Source organism: Ruditapes philippinarum, unplaced genomic scaffold (assembly GCF_026571515.1).
Source record: "Ruditapes philippinarum isolate M1 unplaced genomic scaffold, ASM2657151v2 ctg25_1_1_1_1, whole genome shotgun sequence".
NCBI classification, from domain to species: Eukaryota; Metazoa; Mollusca; class Bivalvia; order Venerida; family Veneridae; genus Ruditapes; species Ruditapes philippinarum.
In genome coordinates this window covers 362,187-385,603 of record NW_026852675.1, presented here as the reverse complement: position 1 = coordinate 385,603, position 23,417 = coordinate 362,187, and the positions used below count along the sequence as shown (strand labels likewise).

Below are 23,417 nucleotides of genomic sequence, written 5' to 3'. Positions count from 1 at the left end.
GTTAGAATTGTGTCTTTATTCGTTTAATGTGACTTAGTAAATTGAGGGAAATAATGATGTTAAATAATTGTTCTGCAAAATGTTCTTACTATGGCTTTAGATGTCCTTATCAAAATTACTCTGATGAATGAAACTACTAATGGGACAAATGAACTTTCTATAAATTCCTTTCTTTGACCTTGGAAATAAAGAAATAAGAAATAACAGTGACTCAAGTCAGTTTACTCTTAATTCTTTTACAATAGTAATACATACTTAACAACATTACCTATTGAGAGGACGCATAGGCGTGAATTTGACGAACTTCTGACCATCTAGCTTTCACTTTCTTTAATACAGAATTGTTGAAGAAATTGCCCAGATAAACTGTATGACCAGATAAACAAAACGTTTGAGCAACTGGTGATTATTAATTATTTTAAAACAGTTAGTTCAAGGATATTGATTTGATTGTTGTTCAAATTTTCGTATAATGTCATTCAACACGTGACAGTAAAGAAACTTATTTATGTCCATCTAACCACATTAGATCGCTGCCGAATAAGATTGAAATGTTTGGCCTGACAGTTTGAAAAAAAAAACGACAAAATGTTTGTAAAAGTTAAGGTTTAGACAAAGCCAGTGCTAGGGGCTTGAAAGATATCTTGTGTTTCCCAATACGGTTTTACGAACAGTCTCAAACAATGCAAGCCTGCAGCAATTTCAGTTTTGTTGATTAAGCGTTCGTTGGGTACTTTTGTTCTATTTTTTAGATGTCCTGTTCCTTATCGTTGATGAAACTCCTTTTGCGATTGCATGATATTTTGAAAACTCAGTCAGTCAAATTGTGTTGGATTCCAGCCACGCAGTAATTAAAGGAAATTAAAAAGTAGATGCTTTGGCTAGAAAATCTAAACATTCTCAACCAGTAGATTTATAGTTACCAAAACGTGATTTTAAACCATCAATTAATAATATATTTCATCTGTGTGGAAATCAAATGGGGACAAAGCTGTATTTAACAAACTTCATGATATCAACCCTTTTCTTGATAAATAAACATCTCTATCTCTTCTTATCACTCATGATCAAGTTGTTCTTCTCAAATGTAGAATTGGACATACTAGAGTAACACTTTCTTGCCTCTTTTACAATTTGTATTGCATGTAATGAATATTTTACTGTCAACCATTTTCTTCTTGAATACTATAATCTTTCACACGTTCGTGATAGATTTTATCGAGTCAATTTACTTAGAGAACTTTTTACCTCAGGTCTAAAACACTTATCGATAACTTAAAGAAGTAAACAAGTATTTTAAGATTAACTTTAAATTTTACTTGTACGAACTATTTTAAGTTTATCTATTAAAGTATTCTACGCGGTATGACAAGTAATATGACAGTGTTGCCGTTAAACCGAAATAGACAAAGTTCCTTATCGGTTTCAAACTCGTGGTTTTCCTGTGTAACTGAGTATTTTGGAAGTGAGATACTGTATAACAATATTTTGTAACTAAACGTTGCACTCCCTCAGTATCTTCGTGCCCATGTTTCGCTGATACAATGATACATATTATTCATTGAACAAATAAATTTTGTTGCAATTCTTGAAAATAAGGGTAAATGTTTACATATCAATCTCTGAAAACGTTAACTGGCGAAATTAGACTACCGCATTTGAATATTATACTGTAATTAAGAGAAAAAAAATAAAATGAATTATAAAACAAAATTCTATACATGTAAAAAAATCGCCAGGGTTAAGTCAATACTAGTGAATAAACGTCTTCTTTTTTGTTTTTTCCAAGGCATTAACTATATATTTGTATTAAATATATAATGCATAATGATTTCATAATAAGATCAGAAGTTATCGAATCAATCCACGTGAAACGAAATGCTTTGAAAGGAAGTAAATCAATTTACAGACGCCGCATTAAAATTGTGTATGATTAAAATAATTTATACGGAGGTATTTATAACTTTAATAAATATGAGTTCATGAATTTCTTTCAAATATGCTTAAATAAATTAATGGAAATAAATGAAAATAAAACTAAATCTAAAAGCGTAATCATAATTACATATACGCAAATTAAGTATCATATTCAAGTTTCGGTTTCTTTTCCACTAAACTTGATTTGACTTGAAATTCATAAGACGCTAGGATTGTTTTCCTGTTCAAAGGAAACCAGTTACTACTATCGCCAGTTTGTACGTAAGTTTATTTCATGCATCATGTTAAGGATTGACAGATGGACCTATACACTGTGTATTTATCTTTACCCTTTTCATCTGGAGTATTTATCATTTGTATGGTATTTAATTCATCAATATTTCTTTTCTTTTAATGGAAGAGTTTCTTTTACAAAACAACAACCTGAACAATAAAATATACATATAGCGAAAATTAATGTCAATACAATGTATTGTTCAGACTAGAGAGTAGTAATTCCTTCTGGTTCATTTGTTAAGCCATTCAGGATTTACAAACTTGCTTGCTAAGCAGCGATATAGTTATTGTGACTGTTCGTTAGGTGAGGTCTATATATACTGTTTCCGAATTAACTGCCAAATTAGAGTTAAATATTATATGCTACGATAAGTTTAGGTAATAACTAATAAGAAATGAAGCTAATGTAACATATTGTATACAAATGTAAACAAACCGAGTCATTCATAAGAACTTGTATAATAAGTTATATTGAAGTAAAATAATAAATACGAAACTGATAGTATTCCGAGCTCATAAGGAAATATAATTATTTCTTAATCGATCAATGAGATACAGGCACAAATTACAACCATCTATTCACAATCATAGATTCACAACCTATCACAAAGTCTTTAATACGTTCGACATGTATTTGTAAGATGTAAATGAACCCATCAATAAATGACATGATTGTTAACTGGACACCCACATCAATTTATAGAAATTCCTATGTATGACTTAACGATTTAAGCTACAATGCATGACATCCGCTTTATATGATTTACATTACTTATGATTTTTCCCCAATATTAATCCTAGAACGATATTGATATGGATATAATAGTACACACACTATGTTTACAATCATATACAGGTTTTGGCCTGAGCTTTTCGTTCGGCTCGTCGCAATTATGTGATTATAAACTGATTAATATTTTTGGTCTTTACTATCATGCCTCAACAAAATGACTTTTTATTCGTCATATGCAGCGCACCTGATTTTGATAACATTTAAAACGCATATATTATCAGGATTGGGGATCACCATTATTGTGGTTCGGCTTGAGTTAGAAATTCAGCATGCGATTCTCCACTAATACCGGGACATAAAGTACATCCAAGGGTACTGGAGATCAACGTTTTGATTAAGTCTACGAAAACACAGACACACATCTCTTTTAGTCGATCTACCCTTACTACAACACTGCCACATAAATTAACGATGAACTTATTTTCCTTATTCAGAAAACGTTTGCACGGGACAAATAACCTTTCTTGCATGTAATTTTCAAAAATATTTTTCACAAACTGTAAACATTGTGGACCTGTGACGAAGTTTATAGAGTATTCCTTTTTCTTTTTAGGCAAATTTATGTTTGGACAATACTCTATTGAAATAAATCATAGAAAATCCTATATGAACAAACTGTGCACCCCTGGCCGCCGATGTGATTTTGTATTGTTATGAAAGATGCTTTATGTTGGATCTTTTCGAAATAACACTACAAGATGTGACAGTAGAATTTATTAACTCTTCCCGATATCTTAGTGATATTTTTATTTAAATTACTTTTATTTTAATCAAAGGATGTCTAATACCTATACCAATGAACTTGAATTGAATAAAACGAACTCTTCAAATTTCATCACACTATTTTGTGCTCTTTATCTTAATATCAATATTATTCACCAGAGGGATGACTTTGATTTTTGTAAAGTAAATTATCAACATTTAGATGAGGACGTACCCCAAGTAACATCTAACGGGTATATATATCTCAGTTTATAAGATTCGCTAGAGCTTGTAGCCAATTGAACGATTAAATCGAGCGACATATTTGTATTAATAGCAAGCTTTTCAAAGGGGATGGTATATTTAAAAGTCGTAAGATTTTAGGTCATGGTAATTTGTATGCTGTCGTTACTAAAGTTATTAAACATTTTATAAACATAATTGATGACCCTACTATTTTCAGACAAACCGCATGCTTAGTTTTGAATCTGCCGGACAAAGAGGGAGGCACTATGATGGACAGTTCTTAAAACCCATCGGGACTGTATAAAATTAATTTCGGTCTTCTGCTTTGCTTCTCGAGCCCTTATAGGTGATTTTCTTGTCTGTTTTCCTTTAAGATATTGATAACCTTCATTATGGTTATTGGGTGTACTGCTATATGTATCTACATGATAATTTCTATGATTTTTACTTATTTCATATTTTGTAATTATAACAACTTAATTATACAATTTCACTTGGCGGGTATCAACTTTATTTAAATCATCTCGTTTAAAAGGAATATGGAGAGGCTAATCCTAAGACATGTAGTCCCAGCCTTGCGTCAATGAACTTACAGATGTTCTCAGAATTGAAACCTAGCCTACTCAATGCAAGTTTCATTCGTCAGTAGACATATAATCTTTGCTTCATTAGTGCGAAAGTTTATAAAGTCGGTTAGAAGGCAAAGGAATTTTTTTAGGTGATTATGTTGAGAGGGCATACAAATAACAACCTAAAGTGACACTTTATGTTCATTTTTCGCGATGATGTTGTGTTTTTCTATACCGTGTGTAAAATTCGTTCGATATTATATGTTCTATGTACACAACACTAGAGTACATCTTTTGATTATTGACACACATTTGTGAGAACGTATTGATAATTGAAATTTCTGCAGTAAGTATAAATATTTCTTAAGAAACTGGAACCATCACTGAAAGTGATTCAAACCCCCACCAGCAATCGTATTTTTATTACCAGTGACCCCAGAGAGTCCAACAACAATCCAAGACCAGGTTTCAATTAAAGTTTGCTTTAAACAAAATTTGATCACGATTACTTATTCTAAGCTCTTATAATTGTCCCAAAATATTTTTCTGTATTTAGAAACATCAACCTTGACCCAACGGAGCGTTCAAATGCAATCCTAAGCTGGGTCTTCATAAAAGCTGGCTATATACCAAGTTCAATTACAATATCTCATAACTAATTCAGGTATAGTGCGAAAGCCTTTTTTCTAATTTTAGTAACAGAAACCTTGACCCCAGGGGTCCAAGAACAATCCAACCTGGGGTATTCATTTAAAGAATAAAAAACAAGAAAACTTGCAATATATCAAGCTTAGTAACAATATCTCATTCCCAACTCTATTTTAAGGAAATAATTCTTCTATTTCTAATAACAGTGACAGTGACCTTGACTCCAGGAGGTAAAAAAGCAATCCAAATGGGAATCTTCATATAAGTTTGCTAAATACTAAGTTAATAACAATATCTCATTCCTAATTCTAGCTATTGCCCGGAGATAATTTAAATAGTTTAGTAACATTTACCTTGACCAAAGATGGTCAAAAGCAATCCTAACTTGGGTCTTTATATAAAATGCTGTATACCAAGTTCGATAACAATATCTCATTTTCTATTTCTCATTATTGTACGAACCATTTTTCTTTTTTTAGATAAAAGATAAAAGGACCTTGACCCAAGTAGTCCAAAAGCAACCAGAGCGAGATCCTCATATAAACTCCCTATATACTTAGTTTTATTACACTATCTTATTCCTAACTCTAGATATTGCCAGGAAACCACCTCTCTTTTTTTTGTACTGGTGACCTTGACCTCGGGGTAAAAAAGGCAATACCAACCAGGGTCTTCCTATAAGCTTGCTTGATACTAAGTTTGATTTCAATGTCAGTGTCTTTCTCTTGTTATCACCCGGAAACCATGAAGTAGACCTAGCGACTGACCGACCGACAAGCTGACTTCTTTTTAATTCAAAAGTTAAAAAAGTCTACAACCTTCCCTTACAGGCGTGATTTATCAATATTTTTTATTTGTTTTCAGATAAAGGATGAAAAAGATAATATCTTTTTTTACAAAAAGAAGGCAACAATCAGGCGGCAATAATCACAACAAAAGTAAGCAGTTTTATCAATGTAACTGAAATTATTTTTATGCTCCCGAAGGAAGGTATTTAGTTCGTCCGTAGGTCCGTTTTTTTCGATTCACAACTTAATTCTCGGATGAATTTTGAAATAACAATGCATAAAAATATGACATTTTAGAAAAAAATGCGTCATTCATAATCAAGATATGCAACTTAAAATCAATGTTAGACTAGAAAGAATATTGATCATAAAACTGAATCGTTCGTCGTGTGAGATCAACGTTTCTGTAATTTCTGTATTAATTTTAATATGAATTTGTATTTACAATTCCGAAATAAATGGCAATGCTGTCCTATTGACAAATCATTTCATCTGGTTTCTCTGTGATATGCAGGCTTTATAACTTTTGTTCTCCTTTTTTAAATTTCATTGTATGTAGTTTGTCTTTTGCTTTCTCGTTTAAGCACATTGGTTTTTTTATAAACCATACTCATGTTGAATTCTGCTAAAGCCGGTGCTAGGGGCGTTGAAAATTATTTGCACTTTACAGTTCCGTCATAATCAGACAGGCCACATGATCAGTTTGTCGTTTCGAGCGTTCGGTCTTGGTGATGTCTTTTTTGCCTCTATGTTTTATTACTTTTTAGTAAAAAATGTGATAAACAAGATCAACAAGGAAATGCGGCATTCAATGAACGCAAAACCCTGTATTCTTAGGACCTAAAAGAATGTCTTTATGGTCAAAGTGTTAACACAACGATCACTTACATCGACTGAAACAGAAGTTACAGAACTCAACATTTAAATGCACGATATAGGAACGAATATAGTAATCGAAATGCGTATTTTTTTCTAACTGTTTACTATCATTCAAGTTTGTTTTTTTATTGTCTTATTATTAGTTAGATACTTGCATATATATAAGGAAAAACATTTGCTGTTGTTGTAAGAACTCGTAGTTCAACCATTTCGCTACCTTAAATAAATGTGTACAAACATAGCAATAAATGATGTTTAAATCTAAGCTATGTTTTGCATAGCGATTTTTATGTAAGCAGGTGAAAGGAACGGGATAACGGGTGCTAGACCATTAAAGACTGTCGGCCAATGAAAATCGTTAATATCCCTTAAAGAATTTCGGCCAATGAAAATCGTTAACCCTTATCAGCACGCCGCTCCGAGAACCGGTTTAAACCAGTTACGATTGCGGCCGGACACTCTAAACAAAGAAAATTTTGCATTTTAAATATTATTTGTGTTATTTCTTTAACATATTGTTACAATTTCATTGGAATATTCCGTTTTTTGTGACAATTTCATTTTCTGACAGTAGTTTTATCGTATAATATTGAAGTTTATCTGTCGAAAGCAAGTTTTTTCTGCAATTTATTATTCGTCACATATCGAGTGCGGAGAACAAAGGAATTTATTTGTGAAGGTAAATTTCTGACATTATGCGGGACTCTAAAATATCTGTTGGTGTATTAGGCCATAGCTTTATACGGCGGCTTCAGTACGACATAAATCATCGTCTGCTTCCTTCAAATTATGACTTGGCGAAGTGCTTTTTGTTCCATAAAGGAGTTGGTGGGTTTTCAGTTTGTGAGAATTATCAGGGCGTTATTGGATGCACGGAACATTTCAAGGAGCGTTTTCACAATTTTCTAAGAACTTACAAACCTCAAATAATTATCTTGCAGCTTGGGGAAAATGACATCGACTCGGCAATGAGTCCACTATCCATAGCCAGTACTTTGGAAGAAATTGGTTTAATGATAGTGAAGGAGTATAGAATTAAGCAAGTCTTCATATGTGAAATGTTTACGCGATCAAAACCCAAAAATATAGATGACAAACTTTACGAAAGTAAACGGGTACAAACAAACCATATCTTGAAAACTCTTTTGGAATCTCACAACGACATACGGTTTTGGACCCACCGAAGAATATTTCAAGCGCAGGCTGATATTTTTACCAGAGACGGCATCCATCTCAACCATTATGGACAAAGGCGCTTCTACAGGTCACTGAGGCATGCAGTTCTGATGGCTTCTCGTAAAATAAAGTCGTTATAAAGATAAGTATCTGATCAGCCTAATGCATATATAGATATATATATATATATATATATATATATATATATATATATATATATATATATATATATATATATATATATATATATATATATATATATAAAATCATACTGTACAGGGCTAACATAGAAATAGCAAAAAAAAATAATAAATAAAAATTTAATAAATAAAAGAAAAGGTCATTAATCAATAATATTTGGCGATATTTATCTATAAGTAGACACCGGGCTTATTCTTTATAATATATAATCTTTATAGCATATAAAGATCTAAAGAATATTTCCAGCTGATAAATTTTGTTTTGTATACAATTACTCATACATTTAATCGGAATGGCCTTAACAGCAATTAGCTGTAGATTTGGTGAAACATGCTGGCCTAGTTTAGTATTTGTGAAATTTTGGTAGGCTTTTAACATGTGCTTTGACCGCTGTATGTTCGATGCTATGTTTCTGTTTTTGTACCAGACCATGCTTAGACTTAAGTGGGGTCACAATATTTGAAGACAATGGTGACGTTCAAAATATTTACACTATGGCAATATAAAAAAAATGCTACCTATTTCTATATTATACATTGTATATATATGTGTATATATAATCTTTCTATAAAAAACAAAAAACAAAAAAAAAAACAAAAACAAAAAAACCGGCATTTTGCTGATTTATATTTTTTTCCTTGTAAGTCTTTTTGACTTTAACGTGGTTACAGTTTTGTTTGATAAAACTAGTCGTTTACATTTATAGCCTTTCTGTGGGTCTTTTTTACTTTAGCACATATACAGTTATGTTTGGAAAATTTGTCGTTTATATTTATAACCTTTCTGCGAGTCTTTTTGACTTCAGCGCAGCCACAGTTTTGTGGATATGGTTTGCTGTTTATATTTATAGCCTTTCTGCGAGTCTTTTGACTTTAGCGCAGCCACAATTATTGTGGATATGGCTTGTTGTTTATATTTATAGCCTTTCTGCGAGTCTTTTGACTTTAGCGCAGCCACAATTTCGTGGATATGGCTTGTTGTTTATATTTATAGCCTTTCTGCGAGTCTTTTGACTTAAGCGCGGCCACATTTCTTTGGATATGGCTTGTTGTTTATATTTATAGCCTTTCTGCGAGTCTTTTGACTTTAGCGCGGCCACATTTCTGTGGATATGGCTTGTTGTTTATATTTATAGCCTTTCTGCGAGTCTTTTGACTTTAGCGCAGCCACATTTCTGTGGATATGGGCATTTATTGCTGCTTGATTACATTGTGGTCACATTTTTGCCAACATGGCTATTTTATTTATATCCATAGCCTTTATGTTCCTACCTTGGAATATGACTTTTTTATTTACTGCTTCGTTTTATACCAATATATTTGGCATTGTGGCAGCCAAATTTTTATATCCCGCGTTTATAGTTGTTTGTTGTGGTTGTTTTGCCAACTTCTTTTGGAGTTTTATTTTTCATCTATTTAATAAACTATTATATTTCTATTATAAGTGGATATGCAAGTCACTACACTGCAATTTTTTATCATGACATGTAAATGTCATACACATACACGTTACATACATTTTAACTATTATTTCATAATATTTTTCGAGTATTATACATGTACATATTTAAGTGATTAACTGTACAGGTTAATATTTTAAGTGATTAATTGTACATGTACATTATTTTAAGCGATTAATCATTATTTATTTGCGTTCAGTCACCTGAACACATTATCAAATATAACTTTTATATCAGTTTAGTTAAGATGTGGCTTGCATTCCTCATAAGGTAATCATATAAGGGACATGATTGTTTTACTTACATTAAAGTTTATAACATATATACTTAAATTTCAGGAACAAAAATGCCATCTAGGAAAAGGGTCGCGACTTCAACTAAACGGGGAGGAAACAAAAAACAAAAACAAACTGACAATAGGGCAACGCCTGTCACGGAAACAAACGACAATGCTGTGGCTACGGAAACTAGCACCCACCATAACACAAGGAACAAGGAGTCACGACGCCCATCTACGCATCAACCTTCAACAAGTTCTATAGATGTCGACCAAATTGGAGAAATAGTTGACACATTGTCAACCAAACTGGAGGCTATGGTTGATAAAAAAAATTCAAGACATTTTGGGGAAAGACACAAATGCTTCTCAAAATTTGCCTGTACTGGAATTGCCACAGCCCGAGATGCCTAATTCAACTTCTAACTCTGACCATCAACACGGTCATATAGGTACTGGTATTTCTGGGAACCTTTCTCTTCATTCGTCGCCATCTATCCCGTTACATGCAACCGTATCTTTAAAAGTTAAGGAAAAATATGGCTAATGAATTTGTTAATCTATCATCTTTGTTCAACAAACAGGATAAATTGCTCAACATTACTGTCACTAAAGGCCCGGTCACACAGCTTTTCGCGTCTGTATCGCGGGTAAAAATTCGCGATTTGTTTTTGCCCGCGGTTGCCCGTGGTGGAAAATGTGCAAAATTGGCTTACCCGCGGTTCACCCGTGGTATGACCGCGGAACAGACGCCGGCGACTGTTCCGCGTCCTTTTCGTGGGTGAATCCACAGGAACTTGTAGTCAGATGTGACGACTGCCAGGAGGATGACACTGAAGAAGCCCCTGTAGTTGAAGTAGTCGGACCCAGTGTTGGCAGGAGATTTACAGGCAATGTGCTTGCCGTCGATTGCACAAATGACATGTGGAAAGTTTCAACTGTTCATCCAATTGTCACTAATCTGACGCCACTCTGCAGCAGTCAGTGGTGGCGCTAGCAGCTCATCACGGAACTCCTCGACGATGGCCGAACACACTTCGCGCAACACCAGACTGATGGTGTTGTGAGGGACCCTCCAGCCATACTTCATCTCACGGTACTTGGCGCCAGAAGCAAGGTGCCTCAGGGTGAGGGCAACCTTCAGGCCTGGATCAAGGGGTGCTCGCCAGTTGGTGGTCTCCTTGGTAAGGGCTGGTGTCAGTCTCTGCACAATTTCATCGAACATGGCAGGTGGCATTCTCATGAAGTTCTGGAAGGCCCTTGGATCTTTATTACGGAGCTCCACCATGAGACGATCGTACAGCCCCAGCTCAAGGACCACCCTCCTCCTCCTCCTTCGTCTTCTTCTGTCAATGAGGAGCTGATGGACCTGTACCACTTGGTTCTGATGCTGCTGGAGCAGCAAGACGAGGTTATTACGGTGACGGGGATCCATGTTCACCCCTTGACGTCTGGAGCGCAACTGACGAATGCTCGGCAAATCGCGCTTTTAATATACCTAAAATCAGACGTTGTACGGACGCGATTAGGCCGTGGACAATCGTATTTGGGACGTGTACAAGACGCAATTGAACGTGATTAGGCCGGTATTGGGGCGCGCTGTTTACGCGGAGAAAAGCGTTTGTCCGTGCCTATACGCGGTACACACGCTAATGCACGTGATAACAACGCGGTACAGACGTGCTATGACCGTGCTCCAACCGCGATTACCCGCTAAAATTTCGCGTCCTACCGCGTGTAACCACGTCTTAACCGCGGCCGTAGCACGTCCTAGCACGTTCGTTCCCCGTCTGTACCGCGTCTTTACCGCGTGTGTACCACGTGTACCGCCCGCGATTACCCGCGGTCTAAATTTTGGGCAGCCCAAAACTTTTTCGCGCGGCCAACCGCGTGTGAATTTCTTACCGCGTGTAACGACGGGTAAAGTACGGCTGTATCGCGTCTTTATCGCGACCTCAAAGCGTCCAACAGCGTCTGCTTCACGGGCAGAATTTTTTGGCCATTATTCGGCCGCGATACGCCCGTGGAGGGCTGTGTGGCCGGGCCTTAAGGCAGGCATTCAAGCCGTAACCCCTCTTCAGCCCCGGAAGTTTCTATCAATTGAACAGTGGACAGATCTGTTCGCTGTGTTTGCCTCTGTCTACAGACAAAGGTATCCCGAGTCTGCTGAACCTCTCGCCCAGTACAGTAACACTATAAGATCAATTTCTAAAGCTAGAGGTAACTGGCATTATTACGACAATCAATTCCGCCAGTTACGTCAAAGTCATCCATTAGCTTGGGACTCAATTCACCATGAATTATATATAAAGGCACTTAATCAGAGACAGCCCTTTCTATCCAATGGCCCACAAATGGGCCAGTCAAGACAAACCTGTCATAAATTCAACAGGGGACTTAGATGCTTTGGATGCTCCTACGCACATAAATGCAAGGGATGCTATGGAAATCACCCACTCTTCAAATGCTGGAAACGTCCAGCCGAAACAACTCAATCAGGGCCTAAACCTCCACAAAGTCAACCAAACACCATCAGATCTAACCAGGCCAACTCTTCCCTCTTCGTTACCCACACCAGTTAAATGGAATATATTACATCATTTTCTTTCTGGTTACGACTATACAAAGAGACAATATATTAAAAACGGGTTTCAGCTAGGTTTTAAACTCAATTTTCAAGGTCAACGAATCGGCACAGACAGTCCAAATTTGAAGTCTGCTGCTGAATACCCCAAGATAATAGCCACTAAGATCGTTAAGGAACTTAAAGCTAATAGAATCAGTGGTCCGTTTTCAGAAAAACCATTTAACAATCTTAAAATCTCCCCAATCGGAGTTGTTCCAAAGAAAGAACAAGGGGAGTATAGAATGATCCATCATTTGTCATACCCACGCAATACCGGTACTTCAGTCAATGATCAAATACCTTCAGATTTTACAGAGGTCTCGTATGAAAACATTGATGATGCGATATCAATCATTAAATCGCTAGGGAGACACACTTATATGGCCAAATCCGATATTTGTTCAGCTTTCCGAATAATACCAATACATCCATCTGATTATAGCTTACTCGGCTTTAAATGGGAGGGGAATATTACTATGATAAATGCCTCCCGATGGGAGCCTCATCCAGTTGTCAAATCTTTGAGACTTTCAGTACAGCCCTAAAATGGATAGCTCACATCAAATTCGGAATAAGATATATAGTAAAAATCCTTGACGACTTTTTGTTCCTTGCACCTACTTATTCAGAAGCCTTAGCCTCACTCAATGCTTTCTGCGAAATGTGCGCAATGCTCAATGTGCCACTCAATAAGGAAAAAACTTTCTTGCCTTCCAAAAGCATGGTCTTTTTAGGCATCACTTTAGACTCCACGGCCATGGAAGCCCGTCTCCCACAAGAAAAGCTCGAAAAAGCGTCTATACTTCTAAAAGAGTTATGCTCAAAAGAATTTTGCCAACTTCGAACCATTCTCTCCCTAAAAGGCCTTCTTGATTTTGCATGCTCTGTCATTTCATCGGGGAGAGCATTTCTTAGACGTTTGATAAACTTATCAATTGGAGTAAAAAAGTTACATTATAAAGTCAAACTGAGAAACTCGGCAAAGGAAGACATGAAAATGTGGTTAAATTTCCTTGAAAATTTCAATGGCAATTCTTTTTTCATCAATGAAAAAGGCTATCCAGTGATAGCTTATGCTTACATACAGATGCTTCGGGTTTGGCGGCATTTACCAAAGTAATTGGTTCTACGGAGCATTTCCCCAATCATGGCACAAAGCAAATATAACATTTTTAGAACAATACCCCATTGTAACTGCAGTTTATCTGTGGGCACATCTTTGGCGGAATCACACCGTCGTATTCTATACAGATAATGAAGCATTGGTGTCTGTTCTCAATAAACAGACATCAAAGGTCACATGTATAATGTTTCTTATTAGAAAATTAGTATTACATTGTCTTCAGCAAAATATTGTCTTCCTAGCAAAGCACGTGAAGGGCAAAGATAATTGTATAGCAGATGCTCTTTCTCGTTTTCAGATAGACAAGTTCAAGCAGCTGGCACCATTCAGCAAGCCAAATCCAACAACAATAAGCCCACAGCTTCAACCACAGACATTTTGCAAGGGGTTGAAAATTTGTTGAATGTTTCTCTTGCTCCATCCACCTTAGAAACGTACAAAAGAAGTTGGACTCTTTTTCAAACATTTAGCAATTCATACTTTGAAGCTCCTTTATCACTTCCCATATCTGTCTCAGTTATAGCCTTATTTGTGGGTTTTCTACACCAAAAAGCAATGTCTTCAAAGTCTATTTGTACCTACCTTTCAGGCATTAGCTATGTCCATAAGCTTTCGGGAGAATATGACCCCACTAAACACTTTTTGATATCTACACTGATCAAAGGTACCCAACGTTTGTCTCCGTCTTATGACCTCCGACTACCAATTACTACTACAATTTTGGACAAGCTGCTAGCAGCTTTAAAAATTACAAGTCAATCCTACTTCCATGAGAAACTGTTCTCCGCCATGTTTTTCTTTGCATTTAACGCATTTGCAAGATGCAGTGAAATCACAAAGTGCAAACCATCCACAGAGCCATTTATTTTAAAATTATCAGATATGAATTTTATTTCAGAAGCAGGTCAATCATTTGTGTCAGTAACATACCGCTTCTACAAACATAACTCCGGTAAACCTCACACAATCACTTTTTCACATGGCCATGCAAAGACATCTGCTATTACAGCGATGCATGACTACATTGCACTGCGAGGTCAATCCCCAGGCCCCCTATTTTCATTACCCTCTGGTCAACCAGTACCCAGGAAATTATTTGACAAACAGCTCAAATCAACTTTAAGTTTTTGTGGCATAAATAGTGATAGGTATAAATCACATAGTTTTAGAATAGGTAAAGCCACTGATTGTGCTCAACGAGGTTATTCTGATGCAAAAATACGTTTTTTAGGAAGATGGAATAGTAACGCTTTCCGCAAATACATAAGAGTAACAGAGTGTTGAAAAAACAACCGAATATATATTTTCCGGTTTTATTATGACCTTCGCCCAGAATTACCAGTTACCTTATTAACATGAATAATTCTATCGGCTATACATATATGGCCCTATCAAACCATTAATGAAAGCTACTTGCAGGGGCTAGTAGCTAATAAAAAACTTTTCTTAGCAGTATCTATAATATTCATGATTTTATATGTAATAATTTCTATAATTAGCGCCATACTTCGTGATTTATTAAGCTACTTGCAGGGGCTAGTAGTTTATGATGAAGTTATTCTTATATCATAAATGTAGATAAATAAATTTTTATTTTTGTGCTGCTTGCAGATGATATTTCATAATCTATGTACAAATGTTTGTAACGAAAATATTCTAGTCATTTACATACTGGTAGTCTTTAATGGTAATATTAAAAGATGATATAGGTCATTATTTCCATACATTGCGAGTTTGTTGATTCATTCTAAAGCTACTTGCAGGGGCTAGTAGCATACACGAATGTACTCTATATATCATACATGTAAATATTCGTTCTGCAGCTGCTTGCAGTTGATATTTCTCAAAACTATGTAGAAATGTTTGTTATAGAAATATTCTAGTATTTTCTGTTCACAGACTTGTAGTCTATAATGATAATATTAAAGGGTTATTTATGGCATAAAGTTTTATAAATAACTCGTCATTTGGTGATCCATTCTTAAGCTACTTGCAGGGGCTAGTACCTTATAACGAATGCACTATATATATCATACATATGTTAAATCATATATTGGAGCTTCTAGCAGTGGATATTTTTCAAAGCTTACAAAATATTTGTGATGACAATATTCTAGTCTTTTGCAATTACGGATACATTAATAAGATATTCTTTTTCTACTTACTCTAGTCACATATGTTTTTTAATTATCAAACATATTATGTTTTTAACATTTTTCATGTAAGAAATGTGGCGGAGATAGGTCTCAGTAAGCCCTATCTTTAGGCCATTTTCAAAAGAAAACCTCCACATTTTTATTTGTTTATGTTAAAGGAACATCATTTTTACGATATTCACAAAATTGTTTATATATCAACTTACACGAATATGTTTGATGTACATGTATTTAGTTATCAATGTTTAAAATTCTGTATGTGTGTTAATGATATATGTTGTATATAATTCATTATGTTTAAAATAAATAAGGTCATTCACTGACCATTTAATCACATATGGCATTGTTTTTCCTTACACCGGCCGTCATAAATCTAAGCTATGTTTTGCATAGCGATTTTTATGTAAGCAGGTGAAAGGAACGGGATAACGGGTGCTAGACCATTAAAGACTGTCGGCCAATGAAAATCATTAATATCCCTTAAAGAATTTCGGCCAATGAAAATCGTTAACCCTTATCAGCACGCCGCTCCGAGAACCGGTTTAAACCAGTTACGATTGCGGCCGGACACTCTAAACAAAGAAAATTTTGCATTTTAAACCCACCACCATCCCCAACTCCACACTTTATAAAAATTTACAAACATAATCTGATACCTTTAAGTATGCCTATGCTTCAAAATATTTTACTATAGAATTTATACTCCAACTTAGTTTGTATATAGCTTCAGGGTTTGTTTACATCCAATTTATGGTGTCATTTTCTAAGTCTTTATCTTTTATATTAATGGCCATTTTCAAAAGAAAACCTCTGGTCATTTTCAAAAGAAAACCTCCACATTTTTATTTGTTTATGTTAAAGGAACATCATTTTTACGATATTCACAAAATTGTTTATATATCAACTTACACGAATATGTTTGATGTACATGTATTTAGTTATCTATGTTTAAAATTCTGTATGTGTGTTAATGATATATGTTGTATATAATTCATTATGTTTAAAATAAATAAGGTCATTCACTGACCATTTAATCACATATGGCATTGTTTTTCCTTACACCGGCCGTCATAAATTAGATTTATATTCAAAGTTATATTAATTTTTTTATTTGGAACATTTCTTAGATTTTTCTTGCTGGGTGAACAAATTAATATGAAAGCCGAATTCAAATCCAATTATATTCAAGTGACATTATGCTCCTTTTTCGTTGTTGTAAAGTTTTGTTGAATTAGTAATATATTTCATTAGATTTGCAATTATTATGGAGACTGTCAAATAATTGATAACGAAAATATGTATTATACAATACAAAACCTACATAAATTATAATGTACCACCTTCTTAAGTAAGTGAGCAGAACCGATGCAATCTAAACACTATTTTATGGAAATTTCCGTGCGTCACCCAAATGATTGATTATTTGTCATTGTAAAATATACAATTGAACACAATACACAGTATCTTCTAATTATGTGAATGTCGTTCCTAAATAAGCTATAGGTAAAAAGATTTGGAAAAAGGTAAAGTATAAGTTTGTCACATTAGGGTGAAAGTATATCTTAATTATTGATAGGTATGCTTAAATGGGTGAAAGTGTTTCTGTTAAGTCATAATTATAGGAGACATTCTTTGTCTTTATCGAAAAGTATCAATAGTTGGGTGATAGTAACCTCTAATCTGACGAAAGCATTTCCTTATAAAAGATTAAAAACATCAGACTGTGGCCTTTACACATATCCTTACAGAATTGAAAATAAAACTTTCATCTTGATCAATTCATTCATGTAGATCAACATTGTTCTTCCTATCTTACATTACTAGGCCACTGATAGGAATTTATATGCTATTAAATTAGCGTTATAACGCCTTTCGTTTTGCATTATTACGCCTTTTGGTTCGCGTTATTAGGCCTTTATGTTCGCGTTATAACGCCTTTATTCGCGTTAATACGCCTTTTGATTATCGTTATTACGCCTTTTGTTTCACGTTATAACGCGAATAAAGGCGTTATAACGCGAATTGAAAGGCGATATAACGCGAATTGAAGGGCGTAATAACGCGAATAAAAGCGTTATAACACAAATCAAAAGGCGAATTAAAGCCTTCATTCGCGTTATTATGCGAAACAAAAAATCGTAATTACGCGAATCAAAATGCGTAATACCGCCTTTATTCGCGTTATATCGAGAAACAAAAACCGTAGTAACGCCTTTATTCGCATTATAACGCGAAACAAAAAGCTTAATAACGCGAATCAAAGGCGTTATAACGCGAATAAAGGCGTAATGAGGCAAATTGAAAGGCGTTATAACGAAAATAAAGGCGTTATAACGCGAATCAAAGGGCGTAATAACGCCTTTATTCGTGTAATAAAGCGAAACAATAGGTGTAATTTCTTGAATCAAAAGGCGTACTAACGCGAATAAAGGCGTTATAACGCGAATCAAAAGGCGTAATTACGCGAATAAAGGCGTAATAACGCAAATCAAAAGGCGTAATAACGCGAACCAAAAGGCGTAATAACACAAAACAAAAGGCGTTATACCGCTGATTAAATACCATATAAATTCCAAACAGTGGCCTAGTAATGTAAGAAAAGAAGAACAATGTTGATCGTAAATGAATCGATCAAGATGTACGTTTCATTTTCAATTCTGTACGGATGGGTCCTAAGGCCACAGTCTGATTTTTTATGCCCCTGCCATGTAATGGCCGGGGCATATAGTGTTACCCTGTTCCGTCCTTCCGTCCTTCCGTCATTCCGTCCTTCCGTCATTCTGTCATTCCGTCATCATCAGTTTCCGTTCATTATCTTAGTAACGGTTGTACACATTCAACTCAAATTTGAGATAAGGATATGTTATGAGAAAATACTGGTCAAGATCGAATTTGGTTATGGTTCGATGTTTTTTGGCAGAGTTATGCCCCTTTCACTTTGAAAATAATATGAAATTTTCAGTTTTCGCTCATTATCTCCCCAAAGGTACAACACATTCAACTCAAACTTGACATATGGATACGTCAAAGGAATGCGCAGGTCAAGTTCAAATTTGGTCATGGTTCAATGATTTTTTGCAGAGTTATGGCCCTTTCACTTTGAAAACAATATGTAATTTTCAGTTTCTGTTTATTATCTCCCCAACGGTACAACACATTCAACTCAAATTTGACACATGGATATGTCATGAGAAAATGCAGGTCAAATTCGAATTTGGTCATGGTTCGATGATTTTTGACAGAGTTATGCCCCTTTTACTTTGAAAATAATATGAAATTTCAGTTTCCGTTCATTATCTCCCCAACGGTACAACACATTCAACTCAAGTTTGACATATGGATATGTCATGAGAAAATGCAGGTCAAGATCGAATTTGGTCATGGTTCGATGTTTTTTGGCAGAGTTATGCCCCTTTCACTTTGAAAATAATATGAAATTTTCAGTTTCCGTTCATTATCTCCCCAACGGTACAACACATTCAACTCAAACTTGACATATGGATACGTCAAAGGAATGCGCAGGTCAAGTTCAAATTTGGTCATGGTTCAATGATTTTTGGCAGAGTTATGCCCCCTTTCACTTTGAAAATAATATGAAATTTTCAGTTTCTGTTTATTATCTCCCCAACGGTACAACACATTCAACTCAAATTTAACATATGGATATGTTTTTGGAATGCCCAGGCCAAGTTCGAATTTCGTCATGGTTCAAAGATTTTTGGCAGAGTAATGCCCCTTTCACTTTGAAAATAATATGAAATTTACAGTTTCTGTTCATTATCTACCCAACAGTGTTTACATATTCAACTCAAATTTGACATATGGATATGTCAAAGGAATGGGCAGGTCAAGTTGGAATTTGGTCATGGTTCGATGATTATTTGGCAGAGTTATGTCCCTTTCACTTTGAAAATAATATAGATACATCTTAGGAATAAGTTTAAGTTTGAATTTGGTCGTGGTTCAATGATTTTGGACAAACTTATCTTTCTTGAATGTTGGAAAAATTTTGAACTTTCAGTTTCAGCACTCATACTTTTGTGGAAATGTATGTAGCCATTATTTTGGCTACAAATATGAAATATGCTATTTTCAAAAGGTTAAGACTGAATAATTTCAGTGCCTTGAACATTGTATGAAAATGGTTTGTGTTAACATTGAAAAGTTTTAAGGGCTTTGAACTTAAAATGAAAAAAATAATTTGTGCAAACAAATTTGGAACTAAATATTATAACATCTGAAATTTTGGCTGCATGCGGGGGCATCCGTGGCATGATGAAACATTTCTAGTTTTAAATTTTTTTATTAGGCAATACTTTCGTCAGATTAGAGATTTACTATCAGCTAACTATAGATACTTTTCTACAAAGACAAAGAAGACAATGTCTCCTATAATTATGACTTAACTGAAACACTATCACCATTTAAGCATACCTATCAATAATTAAGATACACTTTCACCCTAATGTGACAAACTTATACCTTACCTTTTTCCAGATCTTGTTACCTATAGCCTATTACCTATAGCTTATTTAGGAACGACATTCACATAATTAGAAGATACTACAGGTTATTAGGTAATCATACAGGATAAATCCGAAGATAATTGAACATATGACGCAAATATAACATAAGATAAGATATAAGATAACATAAGAATAGAAAAAAAATTCATTTACAATAGCGACGTGTGTAAAATCAAATGTGTGATACATGTGAATTCAGAGTAACTGTATTGACATATAACCCAATGGCCCTTTTCGTCTCCAAGTCACCTTAAATTGACAAATATCAAAGAGTCTTCATTAGTTTATGACAATAAGTTTGCATTATTACTGCGCAAATGGAATAATAGTTAATGTAAATGTATATTATATTATTCTATATGATTTTATATCTTGAACAATAAATTCAGATTCATATTGGTCTTCCTTTCTCGCGTTACTAGGCGATTTGATTAGTATAAATATTGTATAAAATTGGCATTATAATGCGTTATAATTTGCGTTATTTAAAAAATGATATATCCCAAACAGTGATTTTATCGCTCAATAACATGATCATCACTGTTTGGGCTCGAATGCGACAAATTATATCACGAGGGCGTAGCCCGAGTGATATAATGATGCGCATCCAAACGACAAGTTGATGTTATCAAGCGATAAAATCACCGATTTGGATATATCATTTCAAATCTAACACGACATCAACAAATAAATGCTGCTGAATAAATTAATTGCGCCTAATTTGTTTCTGTACTTTTTTTCGACGGGTCGAATTCTTTAAGAGTTACGTCACAATTATAATAATTACGTCACATATCTAAATATAGAACGTCAACTGTGACTTTATTGCATAATAGCACACACTTTCGGTTCTTCTATATTCAATAGTGAAAATTGCTGGTCGTGTAAGAATACGCCTTTTGGTTCGCGTTACTAAGCCTTTATTCGCGTTACTACGCCTTTTGATTTGCGTTACTACGCCTTTTGATTCGTGTTATAACGCCTTTATTCGCGTTATTATGCCATTTGATTCGCGTTATAACGCCTTATTCGTGTTATTACGCCTTTTGATTTACGTAATAATGTCTTTTTTCGCGCTGTAACGCCTTTGCATTTTTATTTTTTTTACTTTATGTTTACACTATTAGGCTTTCATAACTTTCGTACTTTTCAGTGATTTAAAAATGGGAAACTCTGCATTCCTTGCGGTTGCTTTTGACTTTGGTACAACATACAGTGGCTACGCTTTCTCGTTCAGAAATGACCCGTTGAATGTCCAGAATAACCAAGGGTGGATTGCTGAAAGTTATCGCCTTATCTCAGTTAAAACACCGACGTGTGTACTACTAAATCCAAGTGGACAGTTCGACTCGTTTGGATATGAGGCAGTGAATAAGTTTGCTATACTTGCCGAAAGCAATAAACACCACGGCTGACTTTTGTTTCGAAGATTTAAAATGATTCTACACAGCAGTCAGGTAAATTTGATAACAGAGTGCTTTAAACTTGAATAAGTACTTTTTACAGCATTACCAATTTTCAATTTAAAATTGCGAAACGGAACATCTGCTTGTCGTTATAAAATAGTGCAGGTTATTTCCCGTTTGTTGTATTCGTGTGTGAATGTAGTGATTTATCAATGTGGCGTGAGCCTAAAAAAATTATAATAATATTTTGTTTTGGAATGCAATCGATTAATCATCAAATCGAAGAATACAGGTTTATTGAGTAATAATATATACACCAGCAATTTCCGTATATCTTACACATTTAATTAAATAGGCTCACATATAAAACAAATCAAAGGATCAACACTATGGTTAAAACTTATGTTTTGTTTTCAAGAATTGAAGATTTTAAACTTTTTTGCCATCATACTTATACACTTTTAGACTGGAGACCGAGCAATATTGATTTCGCCTTTGAGTATGTTAATTACAAAATTGTTACTGCATTGAAAAAAAATGTAGATGCAGATACGATTTTGTCAATCATTACCATAATGATACGTACTTAAATTTCGAAACAGTAAGATATGAACGAACAATCAATACTTTTATTGAACGTCTTAATGTCAATAAAAAAGTTAAAACAATAAAGATGTTATAATGATGAAGACGATAATAATGAAAGAAAATAGGAAATGTCGAACGACACATATGTCCCCTTGCCCCCTTTCTAGCACATGGCTCGTATTATTGGTAATTTTGTTATAAAAACTTACCATAAATGGGTATATGAAAGCTATGGAAAAAACAATAATGACCTACTGGTTATAACTAATTAATATGTGAAATATAAATACCTTGACCTTTGAACTAGTGAACCCATTATGACTAATCAATGTGTGAAATATGAAGACTTTGTGATAAAAAGTTTTCAAGGTAAAAACCGGAAACCATTCTTACATTTAAGGCCACTGTGACCTAGACCTTTAAACAAGTGATCCCAATATCAATATTGGTCATTTACTACACACGGCTATTCAATATGTGAAATATGAAGATTTTATGATAAATAATTTTCAAGATAATGATCGGTAACCATTCTGACATTAAAGGCCTCTGAGACTTTGAGCTTTGATGTAGTGATTCCAATATCAATAGGGGACATCTACTATTTATGACCAATCAATGTATGAAATATGAATACTTTGTGATAAATACTTTTCAAGATAATGAGCGGAAACCATTCTGACATTTAAAGCAACTGTGATCTGACCATTGACCTAGTTACCCAGAAATCAATATAGGTCTTCTACAAGTTATGGCAAAGCAATATGTGAAATATGAAGACTTTATGACAAATAGTTTTCAAGATAATACGCGGAAACCAATCTGATATTTATGGCCACTGTGACCTTGACCTATAATATAGAGACCCGAAAATCAATAGGGATCATTTAATAGTTATGACCAATCAGTTTGTGAAATATCAGGACATTTAAGGCCCCTGTTACCTTGACCTTTGACTCAGTGACCCAAAACTCAATAGGGGTCAATATCTAGTTATGACCAATTCTTTCGGAAATGTAAAGACTTTGTGATAAATAGTT

General features: G+C 34.6%; 1 protein-coding gene across 1 annotated transcript; it reads left to right on the top strand.

Moving 5' to 3' along the window:
• Positions 1–7,099: 7,099 nt before the first annotated feature.
• On the top strand, positions 7,100–15,026 carry LOC132720891 (uncharacterized). The gene is made up of 3 exons (XM_060705128.1): positions 7,100–7,518; positions 10,014–10,404; positions 14,000–15,026. Exons 2-3 carry the CDS (start codon positions 10,359–10,361, stop codon positions 14,983–14,985), a joined length of 1,032 nt encoding a protein of 343 aa, XP_060561111.1. The 5' UTR covers positions 7,100–7,518; positions 10,014–10,358; the 3' UTR covers positions 14,986–15,026.
• The last annotated feature ends 8,391 nt before the right edge of the window (positions 15,027–23,417 follow it).

Bases quoted from the DNA above. Each gene is read 5' to 3' on its own strand.
- LOC132720891 (XM_060705128.1), top strand. From the start codon at position 10,359: ATGCCTAATTCAACTTCTAACTCTGACCATCAACACGGTCATATAG. The intron at 10,405-13,999 runs GTACTGGTATTT...TCTCGTTTTCAG, and splicing joins CCATCAACACGGTCATATAG to ATAGACAAGTTCAAGCAGCT.